General features: G+C 36.7%; 1 protein-coding gene across 3 annotated transcripts in view; it reads right to left on the bottom strand.

Moving 5' to 3' along the window:
- LOC150101275 (uncharacterized) overlaps positions 1-12420 on the bottom strand; it is a 246176-nt gene that overhangs the window by 32311 nt on the left and 201445 nt on the right. For all 3 annotated transcript variants that reach the window (XM_090400557.1, XM_090400555.1, XM_090400556.1), the window contains exon 5: positions 10396-10648. In XM_090400557.1, coding sequence (XP_090256683.1) covers positions 10396-10648 — 253 coding nt within the window. The remainder of the gene's footprint in view (positions 1-10395; positions 10649-12420) is intronic.

Raw genomic sequence — 12420 nt, 5'->3', positions numbered from 1 at the left:
AAATTTGGGTATCGAAAAAAATGATGCACTAATTGAAAATGCATTAATCGAGGGATTACTGCATTAAGGTTGGAGTTTAGGCCACAGTTGGGTGAGCACTAGATTGTGGTCAGTTGATGTTCTGTAGGCAGAGGTGAGTTGTGTAGGGTAAGGTTTATCAAATGCAAGCGAGGAGTGTAGTGTGCTGTCATCTGCAAAAGTGTGTATTGGGTTGGAGGTCAATTGAAGTAGGTCATTGATATATAGCAGGAAGAGGGTTGTGAGAGGACAGAACCTTGTAGAACCCCAGAATTAATTGAATGCTGAGAGGATAGGGAGCCATCCACCATCACACATGGTGTGTGTCCAGAAAGAAAGCTGGCAATCCAACTACAGAAGTCCTGGGTCAGACCGAATGATAGTAGTTTGCTTAGTAAGCCTTTGTGCCAGACCCGGTCAATGGCTTTGGAGATAAAGTACAACCACTTCAGATTCACCAAACTTCTCCATGGCATTTGTCCAGGGATGGCTGACATATGTGAGCAGATCTCCTGTTGATCGACAGTGATGGAATCCATACAGGCAGTCATTTATTAGGTGGTGCCTTCAAGGTAGTGTAGGAGTTGGGAATTGATGATTTTTTCCATTACTTTTGACAGGACTGAGGTAAGCGAGATAGGGCAGTAGTTGGACGGCAGTGACTTGTCACCTTTCTTGGGAATGGGCTGAATATAGGCCAATTTCCAGTTTGTGGGATAGATTCCAGTGGAGTAAGAGAGTATATATAGGGGACATAGGATAGGAGTCAGTTCTCGTGCACAAACTTTCAGGACAATTGCAGGAATGCCATCAGGGCCAGGAGCCTTTTTTGTGTCTAATTTGGACAGCATTTTTCTGATTTTCTGATTTCATCCAGGCAAAAGGATATAGGGGCATTGTATGTTGGGTGTCTGGAATGATTGGGGGACATTGGCCTATATTCAGCCCATTCTTGGGAATGGGCTGAATATAGGCCAATTTCCAGTTTGTGGGATAGATTCCAGTGGAGTAAGAGAGTATATATAGGGGACATAGGATAGGAGTCAGTTCTCGTGCACAAACTTTCAGGACAATTGCAGGAATGCCATCAAGGCCAGGAGCCTTTTTTGTGTCTAATTTGGACAGCATTTTTCTGATTTTCTGATTTCATCCAGGCAAAAGGATATAGGGGCATTGTATTGGGTGTCTGGAATGATTGGGAGACATTTACCATTGTTCAGTTATGCATGCATTGGAAGCAAAGTGTGAAGCCAAAAGATTGGCTTTTTCTGTGGATCATGATGCAACAGAGCCATCTGGGTATGATAAGGGCATAATAGTGTTGGGTAGAAGTTACGGCCAATTGCTTTGCAAGAGACCAAAAGGTTCAGCTACTGTTTGGACAGGCTGCTAGTTTCCTGCTTTTTGCTCTTTTGAACTCTGTTTTGGAAGCATTGATTTTTTTTTTTTTTCGCATCTATTTCAGGCTTCAGTATAAGCTTTAAAGGAGGACGAGGTTCTTGATTTCAGTCAGTTGTGGTATGTCTGGTGTTTCATCTGTACAGCCTTGGCACATCTTTTGGAGAACCAGGGTTTCGTTAGGGAATGGCAGTTCAGAGTACTGTGTGGAATGTATGTTTCATGCTGGTGAGGATTACTTTGGTAATAAGTTCGGTGCATACAAACATGCCAAACTACTCTTGCATGGGAGTTTCTGTGTGAGCGTTGTTGCACGGGGGGAGGAGATGAGCACTAGATTGTGGTCAGAATTGTCCAGAGGGCTCACTACTTTCATTGCATATTTGGAGGGGTCATTGGTGAGGAAGAGATCTAGGGTGTTTGGGAAGCAGTTTGGGTTATCTGGTATTCAGGTTGGCATCTGAACAAGTTGTATAAGGTTGTTAATGATGGCAAATATTTCAGCATCTCTGCTTGCAAGGTCTGTACAACTGGACAAGGAAAGCCAGCTAGTGTTGTGGACATTAAAATCTCCTAGGAGGATAATTTCGCTATTGGGAAAGCGGGATTGGAGAAAGTCAATTTTTAAGGAGAGGAAATTAAAGATCTCAGAGTGGTTGGTTGTGTTGGAGGGAGTGATAGAGACAGCAAATGAATTTGACTGAGTGAGGAAGGGACATTTTCAACCAAAGAAGGTCAAAGTTGGGTGATTCTAGGTTGGTTGCTCTCTGCAAGATATGTCAGAGCAGATGTATGTGCAGACACTACCCTTGGGACGAAAATTGTTAAAGAGTGAGTAGTTTGGAAGGTTGAGATAAATAGTGGACACTATCGAGGTTGGAGTTTAGGTCACAGATTCACAGATGTTGGTGAAGTGGATACGTGGATAAGCGGAATTACTGAAAATTCTGCTAATATATCCTTGAAACAAAGGAAGTAAAACTTATAGCCAAATTTCACAGACTTAAAGTTCAAAAGTATTAAGATAGCCAACGGACAAATTTGAATTTCTCCTCACTGAATAAGAACGGCCAACAACAAGTCAACATAACAATAACAGCCAACTACTAACAGGAGAGGATAATAACCAACCAGAATTGAGTGATAACAGGAGCCACCAACTGCAGTCAATGAACAGTCATGTGATCAACCGTTCTAACACGTCGTAAACAATGGTGAACTCTTGCTACTTAGTAAAGGCTTAAATTTTTGCTGTGGCATCCAGGACTATTAAAATTTGATTTATATACCATATTGAAAGAAGCTTAAGATTTCTTCCAACCACCATAGCTGATAAAATGCAATTGGAAAAAATTCCTGCTTGACATCACAGAACTCTTCGCACAGGTACTACGTTCTGGCTATTTTGTATGACAAAACACTTTATACCTACAAAAAGAAGGTACAGCAATGGGCTCACCATTACCCCCCCCCATTGCTTTTATATGGAAGCTTTTGAGCAATGTTCTTTAGATTCTTTTACTTTAAAACCCAAAGTCTGGCTTAGATACGTTGATGATGTTTTCACTATCTGGTCCCATGAAATTCATCTAGCCAAGAAACTAGCATCAACACTCAAGGAGTTGATAGATCATTTCTCCCTCCTATATTAAAAACATACAACACTTTGTAAACAAAATGAAAGATATCACACTGGAAAAAAGTGATTTATTAGTCAGTTTTGACATCTCTGCCTATTTCACAAATGTCCCAATCAATGACTCAATTCTTCTTTTACAGGACAAATTCCTGCTTGACATCACAGAACTCTTTGCACAGGTACTACGTTCTGGCTATTCTGTATGACAAAACACTTTATACCTACAAAAAGAAGGTACAGCAATGGGCTCACCATTATCCCCCCCCCCAATTGCTTTTATATGGAAGCTTTTGAGCAATGTTCTTTAGATTCTTTTACTTTAAAACCCAAAGTCTGGCTTAGATACGTTGATGATGTTTTCACTATCTGGTCCCATGACCACCAGACATTAGACACTTTCCTCAGCCACCTAAACAAACAACACAAATGCATACAATTCACAATTGAGATTGAAAATCAGAACACACTTCCTTTTCTAGGTACACTTGTCACACATCTTCCTTCTAGAAGACTTTCTTTCACTGTTTACTGGAAGCCGACATATACTGGCCAATATATACACAAACTCTTACCACTACCCAACACAAAAACTAGGTGTCATTAACATACTAAATAAACAGGGCTTTGAACATTTGCTCCAGTGAACAGGCACTCAACATAACCGCTGACAGCTTAAAAGTTATCAGCAATACCTTCCTGAAAAATGGCTACAGCCAAAATACTATCAACAAAATTCTTCACAAGACTCCAGTTAAAAACAAAAAATAAACTAGATGACAATACAACTGTAACCATTCCATATTTTAAAAGGATATCTGATAAAATAAACACAATACTACAGAAATAATACAAACTTAATGCTACTTTTAAGGCTCCTGAAAAATTAAAGAGCTTATTCAACTCATCCAAGAATCCATTTTCTCTGCTGGCCCACCCTGGAGTATACTATATTCATTGCATCTGTAATTTGCCCTATATAAGTGAAACAGGACGCACAATTCCCATTGAAAAAAAGGAACATAAACGGCACATTAAATTTAATAACCATGGTAAATCTGCCCTTTCTGATCATGCTCTGAATACTCTACACAGAATTGACTGGAAAGGAACCTGTTGTTTATATCACACCAAAACATGGTATGAATGAAAATTTAAGGAGGCCTGTGAAATTCTTATCAACCATCCTAATCTTAATAATAACGATGGTCTAAAAATCCTAAGAACATGGAAGGAACATATTCTACATATATATAATCTTTTCGTCTAAGAGTTAATTACAAATAGGACCAAGTAATCCAGAATCTTGACTCTAATATAATAACTCTCATGTTAAATTAGGACACCACTTTTGCTTTAATAAAACTATCTATATGAATTGTTCTCTGATGATGTTATAAATTGAATATAGCTTTGATGTTTTTTGTTTTTTTTTCACTAGAGGTCAGGTCAGTAGAATAAAGATTAATCAAATCATTGTCTCTTTGGCATACTGTTTGAAATGTAATATAGCTTGTCTCTGTATATGTGTGTGTATACACTCCAGATGATGAATCTTAATATGAAGGTCGAAATATTGGGAAATTAAAGTAATTATTTCTAACAAGTTGTAGTCTCCATAATTTATTTGAAATGAATGCTGTTTACCATGTAACACTAAGGGAAAGAATTCCACTCATTCACTTCTCTCCATGCAAAAATACATTCTGCACACCCTTACAAACCAGACTCTTATACAACTTCCATGGGTGATCTCTAGTTGTCTTGTCCAAATCTTTCTTACTTTAAAGCATTGAAATCACTGAAGAATAACAATAATTTAATTATTACGAAAGCTGATAAGGGGAAGGCTGTAGTGATTCAAGATAGGAAGGAATATGAGGGAAAAATGTCTCTTTTACTTCGTGACTGTTAAACTTATAGGCCTCTTACATCTGATCTTACCCAGAGTCAATTGAAGAGACTTAATTCTCTTATAGATAATGTATCTACATGGAATGAAGATCAAAAGAAAAAACTTAAAACCTTCTTCGGTCATCCACCTAGATTATATGGTTTTCCAAAAGTTCATAAACCAGGCATTCCGTTAAGACCAGTCGTAGATTGTATAGGTTGCCCCACTTGCAAAATCTCAAAATTTTTATCAAATTTACTCTCCTCTTCAACTAGAAGAACTGATACTTATATAAAAAATACTTTGGATTTCAAAAATAAAATTTCAGATCTTCATTTGGATGTTTCTGATATCATGATCAGTTTAGATGTTGTTTCTTTATTTACAAATGTGCCTCTTTCGGAAAGCATTGAATTACTACAACAGGAATTTCCTTCAGACATTGTAAATGTATTTGATTTTGTAATACATTCTGGTTATTTTTTTTTTAAAAATAAGTTGTATCAAGAAATTGAAGGAACAGCAATGGGCAATCCTCTTTCTCCTTCTATCTCCAATTTCTTTAGCTTACCCTTTAATAAGCTGTGCTTCCCACTATATAGTATCATATATGGGCTTTTTCAGTTGAGGGTGAGTTAGCCGATCTCATACGGTAGTAGCAGGGTTTTTTCTTCTGGAAACTTGGGTTTATCATCCAGCTTACAGACAAATCGGCCTTCAGAATACACACAATTTACAGACTAAAAATACTATTGTTGGTGGTGATGATGGGCGATAGATGGCATTGATGGTAGTAGTGTCATAGTTGGAGAGGATGAGATGTATTTAGCGAAGTAGAGTAGTGTGCCCTCCCACGATGAATCTTTGGACTCCCTAGAGGCGTCAAATAGTAATAATAATAATAATAATAATATCCCTATCCACCCACTGTTGTATTTTTCTTTTAACTAACTTTTCAATACGTTAACAACCATTCCTGATATGTTCATTATTACTCAACTAAACCTATGCTGTCATTAATGACCTCATGCCAATAGTTCACACGTCCACTTGAATACCAGATAACCATAACCACTCTCTAAACACCCTGGACCTCTTTCTTACCAATGACTCTTCTAAGTACACTGTGAATGTTTAGTTAATTCAGACCATAATCTAGTAATGATCTCTTCCCACATAGAACAACATGCACACAGCCACCCCTACTGGCATGCTGTAAGGCAGAGCTCGGCAACGCAGTGCCTGACCTCTGCCTTATGAATTTTTATTGCGCCCTCAGAGAAATTGTTGTAAACTGCTTTGGAGCTTGCAACGCTAATTTTGCAGCGCAGATCGCAGTATACCTGAGAGATACATTCATTACTAGTATGTGCTAAAATGCAAGAAAACATAAAGAAAAAACACTGCAAATATAATACATGATGGTACAAATTAAGTGAATATTGAATCCAACATTATTTCGTAGCCGAATATAGAAACTACAAGAGTTTCGTGCTGAATATATAGAAACTAAAAGTTTTGGTGGATGCAAGCATAAGTAATGCCTAATGGGCAACTTGTAGTACTTGTATCTTTCCTTAGTATTTTCCATAAATGTAAAGCACATTTTGCAGAGGTCAGCAACCTTTTTAATATGAAGACCGCAATATAAAATTTGAAAATTACGGAGGGCTCATGACATCCATTATGAAGGGTTAGAAATATCTTTTTAAACCAAAGAATTTGCACTGATAGCGGGAGTGATTCAACAAACACACATACTAAAAACAAAGTTTAGATGAAGGGTAGTGAGAGCGGTCGCATTGATAACTAGATGATGTCAACAACTCAAACTACTTATGATCAGAGGTCTCTCGTCCACTGGGGTGCTCGCATCTGATCTGACAGATACATGCTAATTGTTAACATGCATCTGTCAGATCAGATGCGAGCACCTTGCTTTATCAATCATAATGGCAAATGTATTTGTTTATTATGCAATAATAGTGTGGCTATTTCTACAAAAAGTAATATAGAAAGACATTTCAAAACCATTCATGCCAATTGTAATTTTAAGTTTAATTATTTAAATCAGGAGGAGTCGGCAATGCAGCGCCTGCGAGCATCATGCCGCCCGCAGTATTGCACCTTTCATATTAAAAAGGTTGCTGACCACTGCTGTAAGGTATTATAAAAATGCCAAGTGAGATGATCACACAACTGCTATGGTTCATTTCCTTGGTCAGGTACTGTTTTCGAACCTTCAGACTCAAACATATTACAGAATGTGCCACTGAAATCATCCTCATAGGTATGGAAACACTTATTTCCCATTCCACTCTACATTTCCAGCATGTAACTAAACTTTGGTTCTCCAAATTGGTGCACCAAAGCTGTACAAGTGAAGAAAAGAGTATAACAGCTTTCATCCAGAGCTTCATCTTCTTATACTGCTTATATTAAAATATGGAATAGCTACAGGAAAATTATCAACTCATCCAAAATGGATTTTGAAACAGTTAAAAGCAGTAAAATTGCATCCTGTCCAAATGGCAGTCATGTCATCTGGTTACTTGTCAAAGTCAACTTCTCATCTAATTCCTGCACGGCTGACTCTGGCAAATTCCCTCCAGCCATTTTAAACACTCACTGCAAAATGCCCTCCTTGACCATTCACCAGAAAGAAATTAGAATTTTATCCAAATTACACACAAACAAGTCTTCTGGAACAAACAGTATTCCTTCTATCATCATAAAAAGGTGACCATTCTGTGTCACCTTTTTATGCTTTCTTCATATTTCACATATCCCATTCCCATGATGGATGACAAATCCTTACCATCAACCTACTGTGCAATTTCTCTTACCTCAGTTCTCTCCAAAGTAATGGAGAGAAGCATTAAACATTCAACTCCTATGCAATCTTGAAAGTGCTAAACTAAGAAATGATTGCCAATGTTGATCAACAGGGAATCTGCTTACCTATGTCACTCATCTCCAGACAAACACCATGGAAAAATATGCCGAGTCTCAGGTGGTTGCACTTGATATCCAAAGATTTCAATAAGATCTGGCACAAGAGTGTATTAAGTAAGCTCTCATCATTTGGCCTATCCCACAATTTCTGTAACTGGACTGCCAGTTTTCTGACTGCACACATGCACACATGCACACACACACACACACACACACACACACACACACACACACACACACACTATATATGATGATTGATTCTATTTCGAAATATAATGAATTTGATTCTCGGGTGTAGATTGTTTATTTTTTGTAAGAAGACATAGAATTCTTGATGTGAGTTTTTCCAAATGACAAAAATATCATTAGCACATCTGCATCATAATGGAGCAGAAGAGGTTTGGGATTTATGCTGGAAATTTTTTTTTAAAATAAAAGTTGACATTAGATTGGGAAAGTACAGAGCACATTGCAGTTTCTTCACTCTGTCTGATTGAAGCTGAAGTATTCTGAGTTCATCATGAACTTGAAGAGGTCTACAATGTCTGATAGAAGTTCTAAGGTATCATTTACAGGTATATTGGTGAATTAGGTAATGTTGAAACTGACCATTAAATTAGTAGATTCAGGTTTTTTTGTTTGTTTGTTTTTTAATTTAAATAAAAGAGCAGGAATGGTCAGTAAAAAGAAATAGAAATTTGAGAAGAACTTGGAAATTGGACTTCCTGCTAAGCCAACAGTCAGAGAATATACAAGTTTATGTAGTTTTGGAAGGCCATAAATTTTAGCTGGTCTTGCATGATATGTTCTGAGATTTAGAAAAGTATCTGAATCATGAGAGATTATATTATCCAACAAAGAATTTCTTAGGAGTTGAATGTTTAATGCTTCTCTCCATTACTTTGGAGAGAAGCAGCTCAGCTCAGGAAATTTCTATCCTACTGCAACTGTCCTGATCAACTGTAAGTGAAGTTACTGTTAAGCGGAAACATCTATAAACAACAACTGCACAACCATGATCAGATAGGCCACATAAAATCACAGAGCGGGACTGCTGAGTGCTGAATGAGTTCACCAAAAAAAAAAAAAAATTTCTATCTCAGTTGAAACACTCGCAACTGTTTTTCAGGAACTGAAGAACTGTGTGGCCATGGAAACCCATGGTAGCTGTGTAGCCATATACAAGCCTAACACAGCAAGGGCAATACCAAGCAATGGGTGAGGTGTAAAGATGCCAGGAGAATGTTACCTACTCTAATGTGTTGTGTCAACTGTGAAGTTTGGCAGAGGCATGGTTCGGTCTGAATCCCTTAGTTCCAATGATGGGAGATCTTAACCTTGTGACCTATAATGACATTCTAAACAATCCTGTTCATCCAACTTGGGCAATAGTTCAGTGATGATCCTTTCCTGTACCAATATAACAATGCTCTTGTCCACAAAGTCTGTCTGTGCAGGAATGGATTGATGAGATGGGTGTTGAAGAACTTGACTGGCCTACACAGAACCCTCATCTCAACTCCCATCAAATACCTGTGGATGAACTGGAATGCTGACTGCAAGCAAGGGTGAATCACCCTATATCAGTGACCAACCTCACTAATACTCTTCTAGAAGAATTGAAGGGAATTAATACTGCAACATACCAAAATCTAGTGGAAAGTCTTCCCAGAAGATGATTGAAGACTGTTATGGCAACAAAGGGTTGACTAACTCCATACTAATATTTCATGTTAGGGAGAGTTGGATATTTTTGAAGAGATGTGTCCTCCTTTGGTCCCTACAAGTTTGTAGGGACCAAAGCATGAAGCAAGGAATGAGATGTCATGTTTTAAAATAGTGATTTCTCAAGTATCCAACCCTCAAATAATGAAATCCTTGGTTAACCATTCCTTGAATGTTAGCATACCAAATAACTGTCAATTAGCCAGTGCTATTCCAAGAGAAACAGCAATTTAATTGTACATTCAATTAAATATATCCTTGGTTAACTAATCAGCAAATTAATTTCCAAACACGATTGAATAACTGAGAAATCACTGTATGTGTATGTATACAAAAATGTCTAGATCTATATATATATATATTAATTTCATGCAAAGCAAAGCGTGCATGTGCACGCACACACACACACATATATATTGATTTTACGCAAAACAACACACTAATGATAGTCATTAGTGTGTTACTTTCTCCTAGAAAACAAATACCCTTTAGAACATAATGCTCTTAGTAAGCTACCAAGCAAATTCATTGAGTTGATATTTATCAACAGCATCCACTGAAAGAACTAAAAGAAGAGCTCAGGATGGTAATTCTCTGATAATTTTCCTGAAACTCAAGATTTGTTGATTATCTCATAGGTAAAACAGCAGCATAAGTACACAGTTTTTTTTTCTTTTTTTGGAAAGCTTAGTAAGAACATTAAGCTCTACTTATTGATGAATACACTTAACATGGCATTATTTTCACAAATTATTGAACTACAGCTCACCCCGGTTTATTTCACAACATCCAATCACCTGTCTACACAAAGGACAGCAAGTGTTGGTTGGATCTGGCTTAGCTACTTTTCTGAGACATATTTCACAGAAAACATGGCCACATGGTCGACATGTAAATGGACTGAAAAAGAAATCTAGACATATGGGACAAATGAGACCACTACGTAATACGGGATCATGTGCTGCATCATAAGTTTCTACAGCATCTGAGAATGATTTCACCTCTGAATTCATTGCTTGCTCCTGCAATTTAAATTACACAAAACAAATCATTATCTGAATCAAACTAACTTTACCTACTTTAAATTACAATTGTGTGATTACTTTGTATTTATCTCCATAAAACTTAATATGTATATTAGACATCTTTTTTTAAAGGACACACTGCAGTAGTTTCTGAACTTTTCTTTTAACATCCCACTCTTCTTTCCAATTAAAGAATTTTACAAATAACTAGAGTAGCAAGCCTTTTATTTGTTTAAAATACTTTAACTTATTTAAAATGTATTTAATGCTTTCATTTAAAACTGTTAAAATCTTTTATTTGACAATTTTAAACTGTTTTAAAATTGTCAAATATAACATTTAAATTTTTTAAAGTAAAATGTGGTAATTTTTAAAAATTCAGGGTTGTTGAATTCAAATCTGATTTCAGAATTTCTATAATTAACTACTATTTCTAGGAGTATAATAAAAACCTAGTGAATTTATTTTTAAATAAATAAATGCTTTTTTTTTTTTTTTTTTAGATGACTCCCATTCACAAACAAGTTATAAGCCTATATTACATTAGCATTGTGAGTGGGCTAGGATTTTTTTCTATTTTTTTATGAATTTTATACATTTTTCTGTAGTTTTTTTTAATTTATTGTTTATATAATCAGAAAACCCTGCTCTAGAGACCAAACATGGAACTTATTCAAGTCACTTCAAGCTTTGAATAAGTGAGAACAGTGGTGTCACAGAGAAAGATAAAATTCACTAACATCAATTTCCACTGGCAGAATTCCAACCACAGTTTGTTTAGACCGCTGACAAGGCCCGCATACTTGGAAATGGCAATAAGTTTTTTTTTTTTTTCTGAAACAAAATACTGCTATTCATGGAAAACACAGTGACTGTTGCTGTACTGAAATTAATCATATAATATGAATATGAAATAATAACATCATTTATTATTTATTTCATGACACCTCCAAGGAGTCCAAAGACCCATCGAGAGAGGGTACCTACTTTGCAACTCCCCGTCTCCACCACTTAATCCACTAACTACAGTGAACTGCCAATACTATCATCATTTATTATTTCATGACACCTCCAAGGAGTCCAAAGATCCATTGAGAGAGAGAGAGGGTACCTACTCTACAACTCTCTGTCTCCACCACTTAATCCACTAACTACAGTGAACCGACACTACCATCATCATTTACACCAACACTAGTATTTTTTGTCAGTAAAATGTGTATGTTCCGAAGGCCAATTTGTCTGTATCTAGAATGAAACACCCAAGTTTCTGGAAGAAAAAAAACAATGCTACCTTTGTGTGAGATCAGCTAACTGACCTTCAATTAAAAAAAAAACATACAAAGATTCCTCCCATCATGATGAGAATTGAACTTAGGACATTTCCAATTGAAGGGCACAAGGTACCTTTGTTCTTCCAACTGCGCTAGAGAGGCAATCATATATTATCATAGACCTTACATTATAGTGCATAATCCAAAGTACATAACCTTACATTTTGCAACATTAAATTGACAATCACTATCTTTTGCCCACAATGCCAATTTATTTAAATCATCCTGCAGGATGATTTAACCACAACTTTATCAACTATTGCTCTCCCCAGTTCTGCATCATTAGCAAACAACTGAATATCCACTTTTAAATCTTTCCATATGTCAATGATATACAAATTAAAGAGTAGTGGCCCTAATACCAAACCTTGAGGTAGTATGCTACTCATAGATTCCACTCCACCATATACTCCTGTCTGGTGTCTGCCCATTAGCCAC

Source organism: Typopeltis vanoorti, chromosome 11 (genome assembly GCF_054136105.1).
Source record: "Typopeltis vanoorti isolate ZY-2024b chromosome 11, IOZ_Tvanoo_1.0, whole genome shotgun sequence".
NCBI classification, from domain to species: domain Eukaryota; kingdom Metazoa; phylum Arthropoda; class Arachnida; order Uropygi; family Thelyphonidae; genus Typopeltis; species Typopeltis vanoorti.
The sequence above is the reverse complement of the archived record's forward strand: the minus strand, read 5'-3'. Positions and strand labels throughout refer to the sequence as shown.